This window comes from Carcharhinus amblyrhynchos, unplaced genomic scaffold (genome assembly GCF_965287045.1).
Source record: "Carcharhinus amblyrhynchos unplaced genomic scaffold, sCarAmb.v2.hapA scaffold_49, whole genome shotgun sequence".
Taxonomy (NCBI): domain Eukaryota; kingdom Metazoa; phylum Chordata; class Chondrichthyes; order Carcharhiniformes; family Carcharhinidae; genus Carcharhinus; species Carcharhinus amblyrhynchos.
This window is the reverse complement of record NW_027649790.1, coordinates 261853-287713: the sequence shown is the minus strand read 5'-3', so window position 1 is coordinate 287713 and position 25861 is coordinate 261853. Positions and strand designations below refer to the sequence as shown.

At 43.9% G+C, this 25861-nt stretch overlaps 1 protein-coding gene across 6 annotated transcripts in view; it reads left to right on the top strand.

Annotated features, from left to right (window-relative positions):
• Positions 1 to 25861, top strand: part of pknox2 (pbx/knotted 1 homeobox 2) — a 422849-nt gene that overhangs the window by 330600 nt on the left and 66388 nt on the right. For all 6 annotated transcript variants that reach the window (XM_080182211.1, XM_080182212.1, XM_080182214.1 and 3 more), the window contains 2 exons: positions 2183 to 2354; positions 10977 to 11165. In XM_080182211.1, the coding sequence (XP_080038337.1) occupies positions 2183 to 2354; positions 10977 to 11165 (361 nt within the window). The remainder of the gene's footprint in view (positions 1 to 2182; positions 2355 to 10976; positions 11166 to 25861) is intronic.

Genomic DNA, 25861 nt, shown 5'->3' with positions numbered 1-25861 from the left:
AATTGGGTTCTGATCTTAAGTGGGGGGGGAAGGAGGGGGGGCTCCATGAGTAACTCCATGAGTAACTCCATTTTAACTTCACCCACCCCAACCTAAGGTCTCGTAACCGCAGGACTTCACCACCCCACACGGTTGCCTCTGCCCACAGCTCAAACTCTCTCTGTCCCTGATGGCCCGTTCACTCCCTGCCCTAATACCCCCACAACGTACCTGTCCCTGAACCCCCGGGACTTGGATTCCATGAACTGCTTGCAGTCCCACTCCTGTCCACTGGTGCTACATGGACCAGGGATGTGCTGGCCGATCAGGTAGGTCAGCAGCTCTCTAAGGCGGGTCTTCCTCCTGAATGAAGGGCAGAAGTCCAACCTCCAGCCAAGTAACAGAGCGTTAAATAACTGCAGGGCAGGCAGTGTTAACTGGGTATGTTCCCCACTGACTCTGTGGATGCAGGGACAGGAAGCTCCACCACACGAAATATCCTGGCCTATATCTTTAATAGAGTAACATTGAACTATGACAAATGTATATAGTTTGTTGTAATGAATGTTTTGGAACTGAGCTCAGTAAAGTATTGCAAATATGACTTATTTTGCAACACTTGTAATTATTGCAAATGTCCTTTCTGCAATGGTTTATTTCAGAGTATTTATGAATAAAGTATATTTTTGAAATTAAAAAAAAGTAGACTATAACCTAGAAAGGAAACACACCAATAATGCAACATTTTAAGACACTCAGGGAATCTGTTTTTACATTTTATCTAAATGTACAAGTCACCTGCCTGTGGTCAGATAATAAATCCACCTGAAATATTAAATTGGTAGCATTTTTCATCTTATGTATATAGAAGTAGCTAAACGTCTAGAATTATTAAAATACACCATTGAAAATAGCTTGTTAGCACCAAAAACACTTCATTGATGGGGTTGTTCTAATGCAATGTTTATTAGAAACACTTGCTGCCTGTATTTCCAGCTGATGGGTTTGATTGTGTTGAGAATGATTACTCAACTTTAACGGGGAACGTTTGTGATCAATGTTTTCTGATAATTTTGAGTGCTGTTCAACAGAGGCTTATTTCTCCAAAAAGGCATTGCTGGAATTTTCCTATTCTGGTTGAAGTGTAGCGATGAGGAATTGAAGGCAGTTTATGAAAGTTGACTCCTTTTACACCTGTCACCCATCTCCTTGCCTCGACCTGTAACCACCTAGTACTCTGTGAAACCAGTTTCAAGGTTTGACAATCCCCACCTTGTCCAAATGATCGTCAGTTAGTGGAGTCCAGCTGCCCCCTCTACTCCTTCATTGAAAATCTCACAGGGCCATAAAGAGGTCATTTGTTCCACCATGCCTTTGTTAGCCTTCTGAAGGAGCTACCCAATTAGTCCCGCTCCACCTGTTCTGTCGTCATAGTCCTGGAAACGTGTAGAGAGAGTAGGATGGCCTAAATTATTGTTGGAAATGCCAGTTGATGTTGCGGTCTTGTTTCTTCCTGGAATTGGATGGAAACCAACAAAATGAAGTAAAGCTTGGTCATATTGTGATGACTTGATTGAAATGGAAATAATCCTGAGGGATTCTGATGGGTGGATGTGGAGAAGATGTTTCCTCTTGTGGGAGAATCCAGAACTAAAGGTTGCCCATGTCAGAGGTGAGGTGAATTGTTTTCTCTGAGGGTACAGTGAGTCTTTGGAACTCGCTTCCTCAAGAAGCAGTGGGAGCAGAGTCTTTGAATGTTTTCAAGGCAGAGGTAGATAGATTCTAAGGGGGTGAAAGATTATTGGGGTTAGTCAGGAGGTTATAGTCAGATCAGCCATGATCTTATTGAATGGCTGAGCAGTTCAAAGGGTGAATGGCTTAGCCCCCCCCCCCCCACTAATTGATGACCCGTTTCCTCTGGCCACTCAAGCCCGCCGCCACTGCCACAGAAGATGGAGAATTTGGCATTCAGCCAAATCTCCGTTCACTGCAGCGGGAAGGGACAATCTCACTAGCATGATTAGCTCGAGAATTCTGGCCAATTGGTGTTCATTATTTTAGATTGTGCTGTCACTGAAGTTGATTTCAATCCCTGAATATCTTCACGCGAATTTTATGAATACTTTTGTTTTTCAATTTCTTGTTCAGTTGATTCAATAAGTCAAAAGTTGACCATTTCAATTCTGTTCTTTTCCTTGTCCAGACATCCGCTCTTTCCACTCCTTGCTCTCCTGTTTGAGAAATGTGAGCAGGCAACGCAGGGATCAGAGTGCATTACCTCGGCGAGCTTCGATGTGGACATTGAGAACTTTGTTCACCAGCAAGAGCAAGAGCACAAACCCTTCTTCAGCGATGATCCGGAGATAGACAGCTTGGTGTGTTGCTCTTTGGTAGCTATTGATGGCCAAAAATTCAAAACAGTATTCCATATCAATGAGTAAATAAGTACAAGTGTTAAGAGACTCTTCATGTAGTTCACTTTAATCGTTGAAATTAATCACTGTAACTAGTTTCTCCAGTTTAAGGCCTTTCAATGAAAGCCTTCTCTTCAACTTCTCTTGTTGAACAGCATTGGCAGGGGGTGGAATAAGTTGCCATTGTTGCAAAGCATCTACTGATGGATTGACTGATTATGTGTGCTATATGGCGAATAAGAGTTTTTTTTCCCTAGCTGTTGTAACTTGATGTGCTCGAGAGTCAGACAGTGTATAGACTCTCGTCTCTCTAATCTACCGGGTTGGTTTTTGGGGTCAGACCTATGCAATTACTCACTCTTTTCAATTATTTTGTTACCACGGTTAGCATTTGTCTGCAAGGTCAGTCTGTCTTTCTCCTGCCCTCACTTAACCTTTCCCTGTTGAAATTGCTGACACCTTAATCGCAGTCTCTGTTATTTTGCCCTGGTAACTATTCTTTTCACGGCAACTTTGGACAGAGTGGTGGCAGCCGGCCACTCAATCCAGAGGGTCCCACTGAGTGAGTATCCATCCTAGTGTGCTTTATCACAAAGATTAGCATTAGTGATGGGAAAACCAACCTTCGTTTTTGTCCGATTTCTTGATTTTATTTTTCCCCTCGCTAACTGACCCAATGAGTTGGAGCATCCTTGTGGACAATGCAGTTTCTAATCTGGTTTCAGTGATGAGAATGGGGAAAGAACAGAATAGAATCCCTACAGCGCAGAAGGAGGTCATTCAACCCAAAGAGCTTGTACCGACAATAATCCTTCCCGGGCCCTATCCCCAAGTATTTACCCTGCTTATCCCCCTGACACTAAGGGGCAATTTAACATGGCCAATCCACCTAACCTGCACATCTTCGGACTGAGATGGGAAACCGGAGCGCCTGGAGTAAACCCACGCAGACACAGTAAGAACGTGCAGACTCCACGCAGAGTCACCAAAGGCCAGATTTGAACCTGAGTCCCTGGTGCTGTGAGGCAGCTTTGCGAACCACTGTGCCACAATCATCCTTTACAAAAAGGGTAACAGGAAGTAGAAAGTGAGTTCCTGTTTTGTTGAGTAGCTCTAGACACCTTCTGAAGGTCGGGATTAACTTGCAAAGATTTAAATTAAGATGACCTGATCCTTGTAGATGAAGCATCAACAGATTTGTGAGTGAATGAATAGTCAAAGTTACTTAATTCACACAATCAATTTGCGCACTTGTTTTTGTCTGTTATCGACACAGCAGAGGCACCAAACATTGCTAGCTGTGTTGTGTGATAGGTCAGTGCTGAGGGCAGGTGGCTGGAGTGTGGCCACTTCACTTCTCCTGTGTCTAAGCATTCTCCTTTCAGCTGGTGGCTGCCGGAACAGAGTGCAAATCCGAGCTGATGAGCTCTGAGTACTGAGCACCTAGGGCTCAAAACTGAGACTTGTAGGCCATGGATTTGAGCATACCAACAGTGACACTAATGATTGCTTACTTCAGGCAGTGATATTAGCTGTGATCCTGGGGTGTTAACAGTGGATTATTACACAAACTGTAAACAGAGAGGTTGATTGGCAGTTTTTTATTGGAATACACTTTTAGGTTGTGACCACAAGTGCACGATTTAAGCTCTCTTTAAATTGGAGATTTCCAAACTGGGTGGTTCTGCAATTCATTGGCTGATGTGTCTCCTCAGCACCATTACTATCTGCTTTATGAATATTAATGAGGCCCGAAGGGCTGATGTAACATTTAATTATCTGTTAGCTGCTTTCAAAAGGAAGCATGGCAGCAGGAAAAAATGTTGCTTTGGGCATTGTCAGTGCAATGTGTGTGTATGTGAGGGAGGGGAAAGTGGGGGTAGGAGGGGGTGGTGAGAGGAGAGAGGATATCTAACTAGTTGTGTGGTTATGTTGTATGAACGGTTTAGTGATGGAGTCCAATCAGTCAGTGCAGTTGCCTAGACTGTAAAAGAAATTACTTCATTTTGCCAATTAACTCCAAATAAAAGGACCCAGATCACAGCGGTTAGCACTGCTGTCTCACAGTGCCAGGGACCCAGGTTCAATTCCGGCCTTGGAGTGACTACCTGTATGGAGTTTGCACCTCCTCCCCGTGCCTGCGTGGGTTTCCTCCGGGTGCTCCAGTTTCCTCCCACGGTCCAAAGATGTGTGTGTTAGGTTGATTGGCCGTGCTCAGTTGCCCCTTGGTGTCCCAAGATGTGCATGTTAGGTTGATTGGCCAATCAAAATTGCCTCGAGTGTCCAAAGATATGTGGGTTAGGTTGATTAGCCATGCTAAATTGCCCCTTGGTGTCTCAAGATGCGCAGGTTAGGGGGAGTGGCCATGCGAAATTAGCGTCCCAAGATGTCCATGTTAGGTTGATTGGCTATGCTAAATTGCCCCTTAGTGTCCCAGGGTGTATAGTTAGTTAGGTGATGAGAAATGTGTGTGGTTACGGGGATGGGGGGGTGGGGAGGCGAGGAATGAGCAAGGTGCTCTGTCAGAGAGTCAGTGTAGACTTGATGGGCCGCATGGCCTCTTCTGCAGTATAGGGATCCTATGATTCTACAGTGTAAAACGTTTGCTCCCAAATTAAAGCAGTGACACTTAGCTCAGAGGATTGTCTTTCTCCAGTTGGTTGGGCTCATTCATTTTAACACTGAAATTTGGAGGACCAGGGCACCTTATCCGTTCTTGCTGCTTCACGAAAGTTGTTTTATATTTTTCAGGCTCTGGGAAGCTGTTGTATTTGGTCACTTTGCCCCCCAACGGGAGCATGGGAGTGACCTTTAGTCAGTGGAAAAATAAGAGAATTAGCTGAATTTAATGGCAGGGCTGCATTGGAACTTTTTTTTCTCTATTACATGTCCGGCAGCTGGGTAAGATTGAAAGGCTGGACCAGCTATCGGCTGGGAAGACCTGTGGCAGAGGGCGACAACCTGGGAGGAGATCGTCGGGAAGGGAGAGGGAAGGTTGCTTGGGGAGGAAACGCTTGCATTGGCCTCACACCACGGGATTGGCTGATGAACCGATTGCGGCTGGGGCAAGTGGGCAGGGAAATAGGAATGATGACGCTGAAGTTTGGATCAGGCAGAGGTCAGTCAGTCATGGGGGTGAAGACCTGATCGTTGAGAGGTTTGTGACCATGGCGAGTGCTGAAGGTCGGATATCAGGGCAGAAGGATGATCGCTGCACATAAACAAGGGTACCCAAAGGAAACAGCCCTGTGCCTCTTGGCTCACGAGCAGTGTTGGATATGTCCTTATCTGCAAGTGTTCCACGTTGAGGGCTGTATTTGGCAGCAGTATTCAGGCGTTAACTTTACATAAGATCAAAACCGGCAGGTGGAAGGAAAACAAGGCTGAGGAAGCTGATTGTGCCGGGGAGGGTGGGATTGCTGTACCCTAAAAGGCAATAGGTAGCCAGTAACATTTGCGAAGGTTTGGACAGCCTGTCATACTTCATAATTGCTGAGCTTTCCACGGGCCTGTACATTTGCAGAGTAATTAGAAAAGGTCAGAATTCATCATTATCCACCAAATCAGCCAGAAAGCACTGTGAAGTCAATTAATTTTGCATCTGTATTTTTTATGACCCGTTCAATTTTTACATCCGACTGTAGGTCTTTATCAGGATAGATATACTGCAGCAGGACAGTAAATGAGAATCTCTGCGCAAATGAGCTGCAGTAATTGGCATATTTATTAACTGCCCCCTCCCCATGCCCTTGTACTGTGACTTAAACAACAAGCTCCTCTCTCTTGGGTTGCAGCTTTGGAGCTGTATTTAATCCCTGCTTTGCTATAGTGGAAATTTGATCCAAAGCTCCTTGCTCCTCGCTTGTTTGGTGGGGATCAGCCGCTGGCGTTTTATTACTAGGAATGCACAGGTATTTATATCTGGAACCCAGGTCGAATATTATCCACAAGCGGAGATTCTCTGCATGGTTAACTCATTAAAATAATACTGCACACCTAGTTTAAAAAAAAAGGCTTGTTCATTTACATCAATGCCCTGTAGCACCATGGCCTTTGCATTGCTAAACAAGAGTAAAGATGTTGGCTGTAGCTTGTTGGGTAACACTCTTGCTCTTAAGGTCATGGGTTCTTTGATTCAGGAGTTGAAATGGTTAGCTTATAGGATCCCTGCAGTGCAGAAGGAGGCCATTTGGCCCATCATGTCGGCACCGACCACAATCCCACCCAAACCCTATTCCTGTCACCCCACATATTTACCCTGCTAATCCCCCTGTCACTAGGGTCAATTTACTATGGTCAGTCCACCTAACCTGCACGTCTTTGGACTGTGGGAGGAAACCAGAGCACCTGGAGGAAACCCACACAGACATGGGGAGAATGTGCAAACTTCACACAGACAGTGACCCAAGCCAGGAATCAAACCCAGGTCCCTGATGCTGTGAGGCAGCAGTGCTAACCACTGTGCCACCTTGCTGCCCTAAAACTTTAAACTTTTCTTCCCTAAAGGAACCAGGTAGGTTTTCCGGCAATCAACAATGGTTTCATAGTCATCAGTAGATTCTTAATTCCAGATTTTTTTTATTGAATTCAAATTCGACCATCTGCTGTGGCAGGATTCGAACCCAGGTCCATGGAACATTAGCTGTGTTTCTGGATAATACCACTAGGCCACTACCTCCCAGTTTTATGAGGAGAGACTGAGTGGACTGGGACTATACTCAATGGAATTCAGAAGAATCAGGGGAGATCTTACAGAAACATGTAAGATTATGAAGGGAATAAGTAAGGTAGAAGCAGGGAGGGTTGTTTCCACTGGTGGGTGAAACTAGAACTTGGGAGCATAGCCTCAAAATAAGGGGAAGCTGTTTTAGGATTGAGTTGAGGAACTTCTCCACACAAAGGGTTGTGAATCTGTGGAATTCCCTGTCCAGTGAAGCAGTTGAGGCTACCTCATTGAATGATTTTAAGACCAAGGTAGATAAATTTTTGAACAGTAAAGGAATTAAGGGTAATGGTGAGCGGGCATGCAAGTGGAGCTGAGTCCACAAAAGATCAGCCATGATCTTATTGAATGGCGGAGCAGGCTCGAGGGGCCAGATGGCCTACTCCTGCTCCTAGTTCTTATGTTCAATTCTCACTCCAGAGCACAAAATCCAGGCTAATACTTCAGTGCTGCACAGTTAAAGGCGTAATTCGCTTGTGTGCTCTGCTTAAAGGCAAGTTCTTGACACATTGTCCACTGCTGCTGCATCCTGAGCTGTTTTCTTGACGTTTTTTTTGTCAGTGATGTTTTGCCATTGCTCTCCACTCTCAGGAACAAAGCAGGGAGACAGCGAAGGATTTGCTGAAACTATAAAAGGTGCCAGTTAGAAGACACTTGGATACGATGAAAAGTTTTGGTCCCCTTATCTAAAGAAAGATATCCTAGCATTGGTGGCAGTCTAGAGAAGGTTCAGTAGGTTCATCCTGGGTGTGGAGGGATTTTCTTATGAGGAGAGGTTGAGTAGGTTGGGCCTGCACTCATTGGAGTTTACAAAAATGAGAGGTGACCTTACTAAGACATCTGGGATTCTTAGAGGGCTTGACAGAGTAGATGCTGAGATGTTGTTTCCCTTTGTAAGGAAGCTGAGGATCAGAGGGCATCACCCCAGAATGAGGGGTTACCCATTTAAAGCCAAGATTAGGAGGTATTTCTTCTCCAAGGGGTGTGAATCTGTGCAATTCTTTACTGCAGAGGGCTGTGGAGGCTGGTTAATGTATTCAAGGCTGAGATAGACAGGTTTTTAATCAGTAAGGGAATCCAGGAAGATGGGGATACGGCAGGAAATGGAATTGAAGATGATCACATTAGATCAGTCATGATCTTGTTGAATGGTTGAGTATACTTGATGGGCTGAATGACCTACTTCTGCTCCTGTTCTGTGGTCCCACTGCACAGTTTTGCAGGTGAAGAGGAGTTTATTTGTTGTCCTGGCCAGTACTGGTATAAGTACCATAAATTGTGCTATCCAAAAACCAGCATTGCCCAAAAACTCAGACACTGTTTTTTAAGCAGGCCATGTAATAATTTTGAGTGAGGAAATTGCCCGTGTTGTTAGGTGAGTTGCTGCATCAGCGTGGTGGCATGTGGAAAAATTATCTGCCTTGAGCACCTGTCGTTTCCTCACTGAGTGGTCAGAATGACCCTTGATCCCAGCCAACCCTTGTTTCCACCTGACCCAACTCCGAAAGATTCGGGGAGTTGCACTTCTCTGCACACCTTGCATCTTTGGTGCCCCAGTGCCCTGAAGTGAACATAGTTTTTAATTGCAGCTTTACCAATGCACTATATCCAGCTTCCATGTGGTTGCCTTAGACTTGATGGCTATCAGTCTGTATCCAATTAAAGTACAGGGACATGGATTGTAAATAGTGGAGGTTGAAGCGCTGATCCTTGCAGTAATCCAATAGTGCTAACCACTGCGCCACTGAGAGGTGGTGGGGTGGCACAGTAGTTAGCACTGTTGCTTCACAGCACCAGGGACAGGGGTTTGATTCCTAGATTGGGTTACTGTCTGTGTGGAGTCTGCACATTCTCCCCTTGTTCCCGTGGCTTTCTTCTGAGTGCTCTGATTTCCTCCCATAGTCCAAAGAAGTGCAGGTTGTGTGGATTAACCATGCTAAATTGCCTATTAGTGTCTGGGGGATTAACTAGTGTAATACAAGAGGTTGTGGGAATAGGGCTTGGGTGTAATTGTACTTGGTGCAGACTTGATGGGCCAAATGGCCTCCTTCTGCACTATAAGGATATTTCTGAAAACCAGCACAGACTCAGTCCTGCGATTGTCGGTTTCGAGACACACACTCTGTACTTATTTCCTGGCCAACGCCACTAAAACAGGTTATCTGGCCATTCTCGCATTATTGCTTCTAGAACTTGCCATGTATATTGGCTGCTGGGTTTCCCTATATTTAAAAGCACATAGCAAAAATCTGCCCCCATGGCTGTAGATTTTTCTTGAGAGATCCTGAGGTTGTGAAAGTTAGTATCTGTATGCAAGACTCTCTTAATGGATAAACTAGTCTAATAAATGCATCACTTTTGTCATTAGAGAAACCTTGATGAAAGGTCAGGGCTCAGAGTGCAGGACACCAGTGTATTTTGTAATGGTTATAGTTCTGAATCCCATCCTGAGAAGTCGAGAATCAATAATTATCATTTACGGGTTGGTAGCAGCAAAAAAAAAATGATCGTGAAAGCCCTCAGGCTGTTTTGTCGACCCACTGATACCTTTTCAAGAAAGTAACTGCAAAAGCTACCCAGTCAGCCCCGACCAACATTGTTAGCTCAGTAGCTGCTGTTATAGTCAAGGACACAAATCAGCATCAGAAGCGTTGACTAGAAGCATTCAGAGAAAAGGTCCACACCACCGACAGTTCACAGCAACCTGTGATCAAGAAATAAGTCTTTTCAACATTGGAGGAATGTACGAACTGCGTAGTTAGGGCTTAGCAGTAAAGAGTAACAAATGGAGGCTAAATTGGCACCATTGTAATGATACAGCAGAGGCCAAGAAGTTGACTGACTAACACCATATAAATGATGTTTTCTTCTATAGTGCATATCATACTCCAACTCGTTTTTATACAGTGTGCCCTGGACATAAATAACAGTTCACTGCCTTGCATAGTGGAGCTCATTTAAGATTATTCTTACTGTGACAGTCTAGCTAGTGAAAACTGAGAGAAGATTTTACTGATGGGGCACAGGTGTACACTCAACTCAGATGCATGTATGTACACATGCAGAATCTCTCCCTGTAATGGTTTTGAACAAAGATCAAAAGCTGGCTGATTTTTTTTTCCCCCTTGTTGAAACTAATTTTAATGTGCTTTCTAAGAGTAACTAATTGATCATTGAAACTGGGACCTTCCGACCTATATTACAAAAGGTAGCGTATGTCTGACTTCTTGTAATCTGAGTAGGCAACTGTTGCTTCAAGTCTCTTTCATTCGACACTGCTTGCTTGCTAGTCTGCACTGCCTCCCCTTGATCTGGCAATCCTTGAATTTTAAAATATCCACCCTTATTTACAAATCCCTCCATGGCCTTTCCCTTTGCCTCTCCTGGCCTGCCAGCCCTTTGAGATCTCCGCACCACTTTGCTTCTGGTCCCTTGTGAATCCCTAATTTTAATCACTCCCACCATCAGAGACGTAATAATGTGTAAATGCGAGTTGTTGTTATTGAACAAATGCCCCTTTCTGAAGAAAATTGAGTGACAAATTGCATCCCCCAAGGTCGGATTCTGAGCATGAAGTTGTGTGGCCTGGCTACTGAACACAAACAAATTGTTGTCACCTTGCCCAGAGTTCACCGCAGGCTGGTGAAGCAGTGACATAATGTGGGTTTCTTCCACAGTACAGCCTTCAAATGTGGTGAAGGAACTTGCTTTTTGAGTTGCCTATGGAAATGTGCAATGTGTGAACAAGCCATCTTGACCATGCTGAAGATGACAAGATTGATAGTCTTTCTCTCTCTCTCTCTCTCTTTTTCTCTCTCCTTTTCTTTCTCTCCTTTGCTGTCCCTCTCTCTCACCTGCAGATGGTTAAAGCCATTCAGGTTCTGCGAATCCACCTGCTGGAGTTGGAGAAGGTCAATGAACTTTGCAAAGACTTCTGTAACCGCTACATCACCTGCCTCAAGACCAAGATGCACAGTGACAACCTCCTGCGGAACGACCTGGGAGGCCCGTACTCGCCAACAGCAGTGTCGCACACCCTCCCAGCGCAGGTAGGATGGCTGAAAACAAACTTGAAGTTACTTTGCAGGTGAAATGAATTTTGAAGGAAGATCAGTAGACTGAACACCAGCTGCAACCCCCCCCACTGCAGCCACCGTGTGCTGTTTGCCTGTCAAACTGTTTGAGACCCACCTGTGTGTGAAAGCTGAGATCCTACATTGCACATTTATTAGATGCAGGGTTACGTAATGGAGGTATTCTCAATGTTAAAGAAACAGCTAGGTAACTATTGGATTACTGCAAGGATCAGTGCTTCACCCTCCGATATTTACAATCAATATTCATGGCTTAGGTGAAGGAGCCTAATGCAATTGTGTTCACCTTTATTGATGATGAAGTTAATGAGCAAAGCAAGCTGTGGAGGGAAATCAAAGGGGCTGCAAATGGATATAAATATAGATCGAGTAAGTGGGCAAGAATAGAGGAGGCCATTCAGTTCATCGAGCCTGCTCTGCCATTCAGTGCAATCATAGCTGATTGAACACTTCAGTGTCTTTTGCACCCACCATCCCCATAACCCTTTAGGTTTATTGTTAATCAGAAATCCACCAATCTCTGCTGTAAACATACTCAATAACTGAGCTACCGCCACCCTGGGGTAGAGAATCTCAAAGATTCACAATCCTCTGTGTGTGTGTGTGTGTGTGTGTGTGTGTGTGTGTGTGTGTGTGTGTGTGTGTGTGTGTGTGTGTGTGTGTGTGTAGGGGAAAGAAGCATTCTCCTCATCTCAATCCCATTTGGCATCCCCCTTATTTTGAATTATGCCCTCTGACCCTGGACTCCATAACGAAGGGAAACACCTTCCCAGCATCTACCCTGACTATTCCTCAAAGTATTTTGTAGGTTTCAACGAGGTCACCTCTCATTCTTCGAAACTCTTGAGAATACAGGCCCAGTTTGCTCAATCTCTCTTCATGAGACAGGCCTGCCACTCCTGGAAGGAGAATATGACAGATAGAATATGATATGGGGAAACGTGACCTTATTCACTGTGATAGCAAAGATAGAAAAGCAGCATATTTTTTAGCGGTGAAAGAATGAGAAATATTAGGCAAGATGCTCTTTGAGAGTCGGTGCTGCGGACTTGATGGATCGAATGGCCTCCTCCTGCACTGTAGGGATCCTATGATTCTATTTAGAGACACTTGGGCATCGTACACTAGTCAAAGCAATTGGTATGTCAGCCATTATTACCAAGGGATTGGAATGTAAAACAAAATAAATCTCACTGCAGTTATAGAGGGGCCTGGTTTGACCTGGAGTGCTGTGTACAGTTTTGATTTCTTTGACTAAGGGAAGATAAACTTGCTTCAGAGGGAGTGTAATGAAGGTCCATCAGACTAATTCCTGGGAAAAGGAGAGGTTATGAAGAATGGAAGTATTCCCAGTGGCTAGCACTACTGCCTCACAGGACCATTGACTCAGATTCAATTTCTGGCTTGGGTCACTGACTGTGCAGAGTCTCCCCCTGTGTCCGTGGGGTTCCACTGGGTGCTCTGGTTTCTCTCTTAGTCCGAAAGACATGCTGGTTAGGTGCATTGGCCATGCTAAAATTCTCCCTCAGTGTGCCCGAACAGTTGCCAGAGTGTGGCGACTAGGAGATTTTCACAGGAACTTCATTGCAGCATTAATGTAAGCCCACTTGTGACACCAATAAATAAACTAAATTTTAAAATTTATTCTGCAGAATTTAGAAGAAAGAGAAACGATCTAATTGAAAGATAGAAAACTGTGAATTTTTGGAACTCGCTATTTCAGAGAGCTAAGAATGCTTAGACTGTTGAATTTATTCAAGAGATCGACAGAGCTTTTGGCTGCTGAAGGATATGAGGAGTGTGCAGGAAGATGGAGTCTAGGTAGAAGATCAGCCATGATTTTACTGAATGGGGGGAGCAGGCACAAAAGGAACAAATGGCCTTCTCCAGTATCTCAAGTTTCAAATGTGCCTGCACCATGACAAGGAATATGAATGCCATCAAGGTTTTAATGCTTACTGTTAAATGCGTTGATGAGTATTAACTTGAGGATTAGAATCTGCTTGATTTCTTTGACCCCATCACAGCTTGTTACCTCCCTCCTCCCCACAAATCATCCCCAATGTTTTTCTACTTCTGTACCTGTTCAAAACTGTTGCATCTCAAATATACTATTGTTCAGATGACCGGCCAATCACCGGTCCAAAAATTCACAGTTTTGACTGAGGAAATGCCTCCTCACCCCAGTCCTAAATGGCCACCCTTTTATTTTGAGACTGCGGCCCATTGTCCTCTTCAAACCGTGATGCATGTGGCCACTGTATCACATACTGAAATAAACAGGCTGCGCACAACTCGGGGCATCATTGCTGGGAGCCTTAGCTCTAGGCTCTCCAGCCAGGGGGAACATCCTTCCAGCATCTACTTTTTCAAGACTCTTCATGTTTTCTATCTTTCAATTAGATCGTTTCTCGTTCTTCTAAATTCTACAGAATAAATTTTTTTTGAAGTTTAGTTTTTTAGTCACAAGTAGGCTTACATTAACATTGCAATGAAGTTACTGTGAAATTTCCCTAGACTCCAAACTGGGAATCGAATCTGGGTCCCAGGCGCTATAAGGCAGCGGTGCTTGCCACTGTGCTGCCCCATTTCTCTCTCCATCTCCGGACCATCTGAGTTTTAGCAAATATATATTTTTCATGCCTTTGCCATCGCACAGAGCGTGTGAAAGTTTGCAGCATCTCTCGCCAGTCCCTGCACCCTCTCCGGCACTGTGCCCACATCTGTTGGTGATTCTCAATATCCCTGAAAATTAGCCTAAAGCGGCGAGGAATATTAAAAACATGACATGCGTGGGAAAATGCCCCTCAGTGTTAATGAAATAATTCCTGCCAGCGGTTGTGCGATGGATGTTTTAATTAAATGCTGGCCACTCAGCATCAGCACTGTAGCCTTGTTGCTGCTGGTGAAGTTAGACGCAGCAGAGCAGTTGGGGTCAAGTCGCACAGCTCCCGACTGTTTTTTGGAGACTTAAAGTATTTTGGGCCCCGAGTTCTGTCTTTTAAGAAGAATTGATTCATTCAGTTGGTAAATATACTGCTGAGTACTGGACTGAGCTAAACAGATGGCATTAGTGTCAGCTGCGTTACTAAGGGGTATATTAGAATTCTTAGTGGGTGAAGGGGGAGTCAGGAAGTCGTTCTTTATTTGGCTTTAGATTTATTCACAGCTGACTGTGCAGTGCTTCACTGTCAGTGGTTCCGTCTTTTAGAGAAGACATTAAACCGAGACCCCACCTAGCCTCCTGTATAGACATAAAAGACCCTATGATTCTATATTAAAAAAGAGCAGGAAAGTTTTGCCAGCACGTATCCCTCTAAGAGCGTCATTAAAATATATTATCCGATTCTTGCATTACAACAGTAACTTTCAAAACAAGCACATCATTGTCTGTAAAATGCTTTTGGGATGCCCTAAGGTCATGAAAGGCACTGTACAAATGCAAAATACTTTTTTTTTTGCCCGTGCAGTAGTAAGGAATTGACGCAAAAGGTCGGATTGAGGGAATGTGTCGGCAATCAAAACAGTAGTCTGTGCAAAGTATTGTGATGAATTTGGCTTGGCTGAGGGCTCTTGCATTGTGCTATCATCAAGAGCTGGGCTGAGTAACTTGGCCTTAGCAAACCAGAGGACCAAGAGGAACAGCGTGCTTGAGACTATCCGACTGCATTGCACTGTATTGAGGACTTAGGGGAGCTGCCTGATCATAAGACCTAAATTGCCTTTGCCTTTTTACAATAACAGTGGTTCATGATCAGAATAGAATCTGAGAGCACAAAAGAAGGTCCTGTCGCAATTTGGCCTTTTGAAGGAGCTATCTAAATAGTACCATGCCCCTGCGATGCCCCAGTATATAAATCGTACATCTTTAATGTACAATATCAAGCTGCGTATATGAAGTTAAAGCACAATTAACTGTTTCTTAAGATAAAACTGGGAAGAGTAGAATTTGATCAGTTTGTATTGACAAAATATTTTGTCCATATTGGTATGACACAGTTTATATCCTGGTATCATAGAATCACTGGATCCCTAAAGTCCAGAAAGAGGCCATTTGGCGCATTGAGCCTACACTAACAACAATCCCACCCAAGCCCCAATGCTCGTAACCCCACACATTTACCCTGCTAATCCCCCGACACGAAGGGGCAATTTACCTTGACCAATCAACTTAACCTGCACATCTTTGGATTCTGGATGGAAACCAGACCATCCAGAGGTAACCCATGAAGGTACAGGAGGAACATGCATACTCCACATTGTTGGTCACCCAAGGCCGGAATTGAACCTGGGTCTCTGGTACTGTGAGGCAGCAGTGCTAACCACTGTGCCGCCATTTTTTTACAATATATATTGTGCTCTAGGCTACTGCTTACAATTCTTTCCTGGTTCTGCTCGTTAGACTGGAAGGTCAAGGTTCGTTGAGGCCAGTGGTGTGAGAGCAGTTTGTTTACATCAGGAGATTGGTCATTAATACAAAGGTGTTTTTAGTTCTGTCACATGTTCAATGAAAGTCCTTTGAAGTATAGACACTGTTGTAGTAGGGTGAAAGATGACCACCAATTTAAGTATAACAAGGCCCCATAAACAGCAATGAGAGAAATGACCAGATAATCTGTCTTTGGAGTTGCTGGTTGCGAGAGAAATGTTGTCTGGGACATGCACAGCTCACCTGTGGCATCGCATCTTTTGAATGGGCATAGGTTGTCTCAGTTTAATGTCATATTTAAAGGGTGGCACCTCCAACAGTGCCGCACTGTCTCAGTACTGCACTGAAGTGTCAGTCAAGATAATCTGCTCAAGTTTCTAAAAGGGGGCTTGAACCCTCAACCTTTGACTCAGAGACAAGAATGTTATTGTTTGCTGAGGCTGACGCCCTATTTTGGCTCCTCTACTCTGTCTGGTTTGGAAACTCTTCCAGGATAATTTCTTTAATTGTGCTGTCAGTGCAGTCTCCAATGAGAAAGGTGGTTAGAGTTAGCGTGATATTCTTTGATGTTGTGAAATGCTTCCTTCCACATACACTTTCACAATGAGCATCTTTGTTACAGTAATTACCATTTGCCTTTTAATATTAACTTGCAGCAAATATCTCACATCTAACTGATGGTGTTCTTGCCAGCATGTTGATTGACTGTTTCAGTAATGAACATCAAGGAGTGGGTGGAGTAGCAGGGGAAGGGGTTTGGATGATGGATGCAGCCTTTTCACCTTCTTGACCTGTATCTAAAAATAGTCCAGACTGAGATGCTGAAGGTTCGTGCTTCTGGTTAATTAGTGTCTCCTTGAAATGGGGAGGCTCTATTCGGTATAAGGCCACAATTAAAATTAATTTTGACACTTCTGTCATCTTGGCAGCTTCACTTGAGCCTGAAGTAGTGTTAATGATTGGGATGAGAATGGGGTGTATTCTTTGGAGTTGAGATTAGGATATTTTATTGGGGCACAGTAGAAGCCCCAATAGGAGCTTTATCCTATATCTAACCTGTTACATTTGGCATATTATTTACTACATCCGATAGTTTGTACCTACTTCTATGCAAGAAAGTTTAGACTTCAGTTATACAGAACGCTGGGGAGACCACATCGAAAGTACTGTGTACAGTTTTGGTCTCTCTATTTAATGAAAGGTATAAATGCATTGGAAGCAGTTCAGAGGTTTACTAGCCAAACACCTGAGACGGGCAGGTTGCTTTAAAAGGAAAGGACGGACAGGTTAGGTTTGTATCCCCTAGAGTTAGAGTAAGAGATGACTTGATTCAAAAGTAAAGTTCCTCCGAGGTTTGACAAGGTGGATGTTTGCTGTTGTGGGAGAATCTAGAGCTAGAGGGTCACTTGTTTCAAAATAAGGAGGCACCTGTTTAGACAGAGATGAGGATACATTTCTCAGAGAGGGATTTTCCGGCTGCACTCGCCCCAAGACCGGAAAATTCTGCTTGAGGTCAAAAGACTTTTATATGGTGTGTGTCGCACCTGCTCCGATTCCCATGATGGGTGGGGTGGGAAAATTCTGCCAACCATCTTGTCTCCATCATGAACTCTGAAAAATGTATGAAATCCTCAGGGGAGCTGACAATCATTGATTGTGGGGATAAAACAGTTGAATGTGTTGATGTGCAGCAATAGCAATATAGATTTACGAATCTTTAAAAAAGAAACATTGATAGTTTGGCTATTTCCAGTGAAGTGACGAGACCAGCACATTTTGAAAGGGTCGCCATGACAAAGAGAGGTACCACACGAAGAATACTATTCAATATTTGCTTCTTGTATCATAGACGCAAATACAGCTCATTACTATGCTGGATAATGAGGGGTGTACGGCTATGTTCACTGAGCTACAGGAAGCTCAATACTAAATCCTCTATGATAGGCACATTAACAGGCACTATCACGATATTGTCTAAATGCTAATGCAGACGTTGACACAACATCTCTGTGACATTACTGTGTGTAAGATTGGAAGATAAAATTTATAGCCTCCATGTTCGATATTCACTGTTACCTGTGATTCCCTACTGTAGATGCTCACTACAGTCTCTGACTCTACCAGTTAGATTCCATGTATATCTTATAAGTCAGCCCGGTAATCAGGCTGTGTGACTGATAGCACCCAGGCCATGCAGAGAAATGGCAGAGAAGCTAAATGATTACTTTGTGTCTGTCTTCACTGAGGGAGGTGTAAGAAAACTTCCAAGAAACCACTTAGGAATATGAGGAGATTTATTTGTACTCAGAGGGTTGCGAATATTTGGAATTCCCTAACATAGAGGGCTGTGGAAGCTCAGTTATTGAGCATGTTTGTAAGCAGAGGTTGACATTTCTAAATACCAATGACATAAAGGGATAGTGGGGGGAAAAGGGACATTGGAATGGGTGATCAGCTATGATTGTATTGAATGGGGGAGCGGGACGGAACGCCTGAATGTGCTACTCTGTCTATGGTCCCTTGTGATTTGGAATATTTGTCCAACTTTTCTCCCAGGAGAACAGTCTCAATCTCTCTGCGTTAGTGAAGCTCTTCATTTCTGGAACCATTCACATGAATTCTTTTGCACACTAACACTTCACATCCTTTCCAAAGTGTGATGTCCAGAGCAGGATGCAATATTTCAGCCGAGGCTGAATCCATGTTTCAAGCAAGTTTTACATAACCTTCTTGCTTTTGTACGCTATAACTCTGTTAATAAAGCCAAGGTTACTGGATGCTTTAATAATTGTTGTCAACCAGTCCTGACACCTTCAATGGGTTAGGCACCCAGAACCCTCTGCTCCTGCACCCACTTTAGAATTGTACTCTTTATTATATATTCTTTCTATCAAAGTGAATCACTTTGGATTCCGACAGGTTCCAGCTAGCTTGGAACCCAGAGTTATGCAATACTGGAAAAGAGAGTGCCCTCAGCTGATGATTATCCCACCTTGTTCCACAAGGGTGGTGTGCTGCTGGTTGTCCAATTAACAATTCTCAACTCTTCAAAATGAACATTCACTCAACAAATTTAGAAATTTCCAAAGTGTCCAGTTCAAAACCCAAGCCAGTGACCTGGTTTCTTCTGAGGGTGGAGAAGGTTGGACATCAAAAAGCTGTGGGGCAATGTAGCTTCTGTCATCCTTGCGCAGTTTGAAGTGTCATCTTCATTCAAACTGCTGGTTGTCCAACTGATGTTACAATAGGCTTGATCAGCTCTGAGAGCTAGAGGAGATTGTGACTGGAGTCGTGGCCAAGTCTGCGATTGTCAGTTTCCACAGTTGGTGAGTTTTTCTTCTTCAAAAATGAGAAAGGAAGGTTGGGGGTCATGATAATCTCTTTGCTAATGGCCAATAACGTTTGTCTTCCCTCTAAAATTGAAGAAAACAATCTCGGCACCCATGGGTGCTGATCTAGTTTGAATAGGATTGCTATCTTTCCCTCGGTGTCAAAACTATCAGAATCGAGATAGGTATTCGACTTAGTCATAGAGGTTTACACCATGGAAACAGGCCCTTAGGCCTAATTTTTCCAAGCCTCCCTTTTTTTTAAAACCACTAAATGAGTCCCAGTAGCCTACATTTGACCATGCCCCTCGATAGCCACCTTACCCATGTAACTGTCCAAATGCTTTCTAAAAGACAAAGTTGCACCCATCTCTACTACCACCTCTGTCAGCTTGTTCCAGACTCTCACCACCCTCTGTGTGAAAAAATTGCCCCTCTGGACCCTTTTGTATTTCTCCCTCTCACCTTAAACCTATGCCCTCTAGTTTTGGACTCTCCTACCTTTGGGAAAAGCTGTTGACTATCTAGCTGATCTATGCCCCTCGTTATTTTATAGATCTCTACAAGTCCACCCCTAAGCCTCCTACGCTTCAGGGAAAAATATCCCAATTCATCTATGAAGCTCCAGAGTACATTTTGGTTAAAGTAAGCTCAGCTTTGTGAGATATTGCAGTTAAGCTGCTAAAGTGTCATAAAAAGAGGATCTGCCATCTGTTTTCAAAATAAACATTCACTGTACAAATTTCCAAAGTGTCCAGTTCAAAATCAGAGCCAGTGTTCATGTTTCTTCTGTGGCTGGAGGCAATTCGACATTAAAAAGCTGTGAGACAATGTATCTTCTGATGTCCTTGCTCAATCTGGAGTATTGCAGAATCCTACAGTGCAGAAGGAGGCCACTCGGTCCATCGAGTCTGCACCAACCACAATCTTACATAGGCCAAATCCTCATAACCCCATTCACTTATCCTAGATAGTCCCCCTGACACTGAGGGATAATTTATCACGGCCAGTCCATCTAACCAGCACATCTATGGACTGTGGGAGGAAACCCACGCAGACACGGAGAATATGCAAACTCCACACAGGCAGTGACCCAAGCCGGGAATTGAACCCAGGCCTCCAGCGCTGTAAGGCAGCAGTGCTAACCAGTGTGCCACCGTGGTCCCCTTAATCCAAACTAAGTTTGGTCTGATGTTGAGGCTCTGGCTCCATCCGATAACTGCCCAAACATGGTGTTTTGGCACCTATCTAATAGGGCTGCTTGGTGATAGAACAGTGCATTATTATAAAAGTGAAATACTGCAGATGCTTGAAATCTGAAATTAAGAACTAAAAAAAGACTGTGAAAACTAAGCAGGGCGGGCAGCTTTGGTGGAGAGGAACAGAGATAAGGGTTGGAATTTCACTGCCACACCTACCCCAAGGCCTGGCTTGCAGAATGGAATTCTCCATTGGCCTCGGGCGGGATTTCACGAGCCTTGCCCAAGCAAGGTTGTAAAATATCGGCCAACGTTTCAAGTCTATGACCAGTTCTAATGAAAGGTCACCCATCTAAGTATTAACTCTACCTGACCTGTTGAGCTTTTGCTGCTTCTTTTTCTGTTCTTTATGCATTCGTGTGACATGAACCGTTCTATATGACTTGGTTAGATTTTCCCCTTCACTGGGTTTGGGGTCTTAGCCACAAGCTCCCCGCAGCAGCAGTGAATGAAAGCTTTCCTCAGAGAACTAAAATTGTTCTTGTTTTTCTTGGGTTCACTGCCCTTTTCCTCCACTTACTATCGCCCTTTCTCCGACTCCCTCACTGTCGGGCGCCTGCCCCCCACTTACTGGTGATTCATTCCTTTCCCCCATGGAGTGCCCTCCTCCAATTCTCCAACTTACTTGTGAACTCCCCTAATGACTGCGTGTTCCTCACATTTCCAAAATCCCAACAACAAAACAAGTCATTTAATTGCGGGTTCCAAAATTGAATCTAATTTAAAACAACACAGAATGCATAACCATTATAAATTGATAAAGTGAAGACATCGGTGTGAAAGATCAGCCTTGTAGCTCTCACTGTTCAGGTGAAATTAAACAATGTGCTGATGATATTCAGTCAGCTCTGAGTTAAGATCCATAAATAATTGGGAGACATTTTGCAATCATATCAAGGATGTGCACTTGAATGTTGATGGAGCTGTATTTTTTAAAAATGTATTTTGTTGCTGCTGTTTTTCCAATTAAGGTGTGTGCAATCTGCCTGGAAGGAGATATGGACCTGCCCACCCCACCCCCCCCCCCCCCCCCCCCCAACACACACACACACACACACACACACACACACACACACACACACACACACACACACACTCATCAGTGCCATACTTTAGTTGACCATGTGCCTTCATACCATAGCTGATACTCTGGGCCTCCCAATGGGCAAATGTCTGGACCACTTGGGAACTTTCCAAGATTCTAGTCAGGAGAAACCTACTTCCCTCCACCCTGTGCCACTAAATGGAAAAGAAGGGGAGTTTGATCTGGTGGAGTTCTGCACAGTGGGAGTGAATGAAAAGAGTTGAATCCGTCGAAATGTGGTACAGTTGGAGTGAATGGGAAGGGGTTTAATCTTCTTCTAATTCTATGCAGTGTGAATGAATGAGGAGTTTGATACATTGGAATCTCTCGCTAGATGAAGTGTATATCTTTATCTGGGTGAAGTGCATATTTAACTGGACCCAACCAACGTTAAAAGTTTATTTATTACTGTCAGCAAGTAGCCTAACATTGACGCTGCAATGAAGTTACCACGAAAATCCAGTAGTTGCTACACTCAAGCGCCTGTTGGGGTACACTGAGGGGAAATTTAGTATGGGAAACACGCGTCTTTCAGACAGTGGGAAAAACCAGAGCACCTGGAGGAAAGACACGGGGAGAACATGCAGACTCCACGCAGTGACCCAAGCCGTGAATTAAACCTGGATCCCTGGTGAGGCAGCATTGCTGACCACTGTCCCACCATGCAATCCTACAGACCTTAGTTGGTGAAAATAAGTGTGAGTGTAAGATTAGAGAACTGTTGTTGGACTTGTAGATCAGCCCTGTGGCCTGGTGCGGATTTTTATTTTGGGATTAATGCCTTGTTTTTATTGTGTCTGTAAATTTCCAAATCCACCCCCCCCCCCCCCGAACCCCCAAACCCCCAACTGCCTCACCTCCCCACCCTTGGGCAAAATATTTTTGTTCAAAAAAAAACAAGTGTGTTTTGGTGCCTTTCGCTGCAGTTAGCCTTGTGAGGTAAATTAGCAAGGAATCTGCATATATAGATTGATAATTGCAAGAAGGGTGTCTCGTTTGTAATTTATTAGTTTCTATTATTGCGGGTTGTCATGGCAACGGCTTGCAGCCAGGGTGACGAGAGAGATGTTAGATATGCAATGATGAAGCTTCTAGCCTCAACAAATTGAGATGCACATTTTTATCAGCAATTTTCTGAAATAATAAGTAGGAATTTAATGAGATGTAAATCTGTCCGATGGCTGCTGCTGCTCATGTATTTCTGCCCCCCCACCCCCCGTTTTTCTTTTGCCTTTTTGCAGTCAGCTAATTAGAATGCGTTGTACAGGAAAGTAATGAGGATTAAGTTAATCAGCAAGATATGAGGATAAAGTCAAAAACGCCTCGAGTGTACATAAAGGGAGAGGGAGGGAATTAAGCAGCGGAAAGTTTACCTCACAGCTAAATGTCAGCCAGGGAAAACCTGAATTTTTTTTTCTCCTTTCTTTCCTGTTCAGATGGTTTTCGTACAGCAATGTTGCAGGTTCTCCAGAAACAAACGTGAGAAGTGGCGGAGGGGGAAAGAGCCAGTGGGCCCTCAGGCTGTGGTGTGTTCTGTATCAGAGCACCTACGCTTCCAGCCCTGACTGTGAAGCCGTGTAATCCTCCAAGAGAGGAGCAACACCAAATAAAATCCCAATCTAAGTAAGGCCTTGTAGCCCAAAACGTTCAGCAACGTAAGCACGTAAAAAGGAGCAGGAGTAGAGCATTCAACCCCTCTCTGCTATTCAGTAAGATCACGTGATCCGAGTTTAGCCTTAACACTACTTTCTGACTTGCCCATCCCCATAACTCCTTTGTAGATCAAGGGCAGGATTTTCTGGCCTTGGTCGACCCCAGACTGGAAAATCCTGCCTGAGGTCAACGGACCTTTGCATGGTCCGCTATGACTCTCATGGCGGCTGGATGGGAAAATTCCACCCCAAAGGTCTGTCTAATACAACCTTAAGTATTCAATGACCCAGTCTTTATCGCCCCGCAGGAGCCAATAATTTGAAAGATGAACGATCTTCTGAGGAAATAAATTCCTCTTTAGCTCCATCTTAAATGGATGACCCCATGTTTTGAAACTGTGCCCCCACTTCTAAATTCTCTACAAGTGGAAAGTCATCCCCACAGAGAGAAAGATGGAGAGTCGGTGCAGAATCGATGGGCCGAATGGCCTCATTCTGCACCGTAGGGATTCTGTGATTAGCAGTTACTCAAGTTCCAGTCCAAATGCCAAGTTTTAATCTTTATTTGTCTATCTCTATCACTTCATCCCCATCTCCATGTCTCTCTACATTGAATCAGTCTGACCCATTTATATCTTCCCCCACCTCCACCCCAATCCTCTGATTGCCCCCTCGACTTCCTGCCACAAAGGCTGCCACATCCCAGACTGGTGAGTTGTATTCATTGCCCACAGTTCAGTGGCCTCATGTAGGTGAGACTGGGGCCATCAGATGGGCTTGGGCCCTCACTTGCTATTGTGGGCAGGTGGTACAATCACAACTCCTCCTCTCTAGCTGTGGCCTCATTACACTTTCCTCTTGGAGGTGGGAGGCCAATCACATTTATCACCCAATATGAAAAAGCAGTTTGCACTCGCGTTCTTGTTTCTCAGTTTTTTTTTACTGTTTTTTCAGTTCTTCTGGGTGGTGTCCAGTCAGACAGACTTTCCAGCAGGTGTCACTGGATAGGAATGACTAGCTTGGCTGCATGTTTCCTTTCCCTGGCACGCCCGCACTGGTTCTATTTGTAGTTCTCTAATTGCTGCTCCAACTGAGTTCAGCTAACTTGGCATTAATCAGAAACATATAATTTCCACATGCAGAAAACTGAATGATAAAATTCTGCATAATTACACATAGATTTGGACAGATGGAATTTTGAGTGTTCACTTCACCTGCCTGTGATAATGGCTCTCCTCGGAGCTGGGTCAGGAGATGTTTTGACATCCACACGGAAAGGCAGACAGAACCTTATCTTAATATTTCATCAGAAGAGAAGGCACCACTGCCAGTGCAACAATCCCTCACAACTGCACTGAAGTACATTTGTGTGCGCAAATTCAGATGAGAAGACCTGAACCATCAAAACAAGTAAACCAAATTGAGCCCACGTAACAAGGGAAGGTTCCTGCCATCCTAAGGGTTTGGAACTTCAGAGATGAATTGTGGCAATCCTTGAAGGATTCTGTTTGGACACCGTGATGCAGCCTTGTATTAGTTATAAGGAACTCTTTACTAACAATACTAAATTATGTACATGTTTACAGTCAGTATGGAGAGTGCTCCATATTAGGTCCTTACATGTTGTTACTCATCTCCAGACTGGGCCCAACTCTCGGCCATGTGCTGCCTTACCTCACCAATGTGGGCAGTAATGTACTTAGTCTACTGTTAACCCTTTAGGTACCAGATCGTCTTCCTATAGTCTTCTAATTTAATGGATTTTGATTATCAAGATTATTTGTAAACTGTGCTACGTATCTGCACAAACCCCAAATAATTTAATTAATTTGGTCTACTTCAGTAACATTGTATATTATATGGTATACAGGACTACCTAGAATTATGGAAACAAACAGCACACAGAGCATTGGGCCCAATTAGTTCATGCCAGCATTTATGCTTTGCCCAAGCTATACCTGCCCATAAACCTGTATTTCTTCCTCCCTCATACACTTAACCTTCATTGAATAGGAACATGGAATCTGGAGTAGGCCAATCAGCCCATCGAGCCCCAGATGCTACCTGGATGCCATCTTTCATTTCTTCTATTTACTCCATTTATTTTTTTCGATTTCATTTCATCGCATTCATCCATCTTATCATCCTTCTTCACTTCTATTTTTCCACTTCACCGTTGCAACTTTCCTCCTTTCCACACACACTCTTCCCACTTCGGGGCAACTGCCATATTCCTCAGGCGGTCTTTTAACGATCTGTACCTCCTTGTTCTGCCATTCTCACGTTCTGATCACTTAATGGACACTTTCAGCACCTTCTCGGCCTTCTGTAAGCTCATTTACATTGCCTTTGTGCAATTCCCCCCCACCAACCCCAATAGTATAAATCTCTGCTGATTCTTTTTGCTCCGACAAAGGGTATCTAAACTTGAAACATTGGCTCTATTCTCTGCCCACAGATGCTGTCAGACCTGCTGAGATCTTCCAGCATTTTCTGTTTGTGTTTCAGATTCCAGCCTCCGCAATATTTTGCTTTTACATTTCTTCTATGCCCCTTATTTGATTTCTTGATGAATATCTGATGTGGTTCATTACTAGGTTCATTATTAATTCATTATTAGTCTAATTAGGATCTCTTGTAAGATGGCCACAATGTTCGACTTCCTTTTTAAACATATTATGGATTTCTATGCATGTTGGAAAGACTGTTGACGATATCAACCAGTTTCCTATTCTGCCTGTTACTAAACATCACTGTTTTTTATTGAACAAGCAACAAGACTTGAATTTATGGAGTGCCTTTTAATGTGATCAGACGTAACAAGATAATTCACAAGACTGTCATTAAAAGCAAAATTTGATGAGGAACCACTTAGGACAATATTAGGGCAGATGGCCA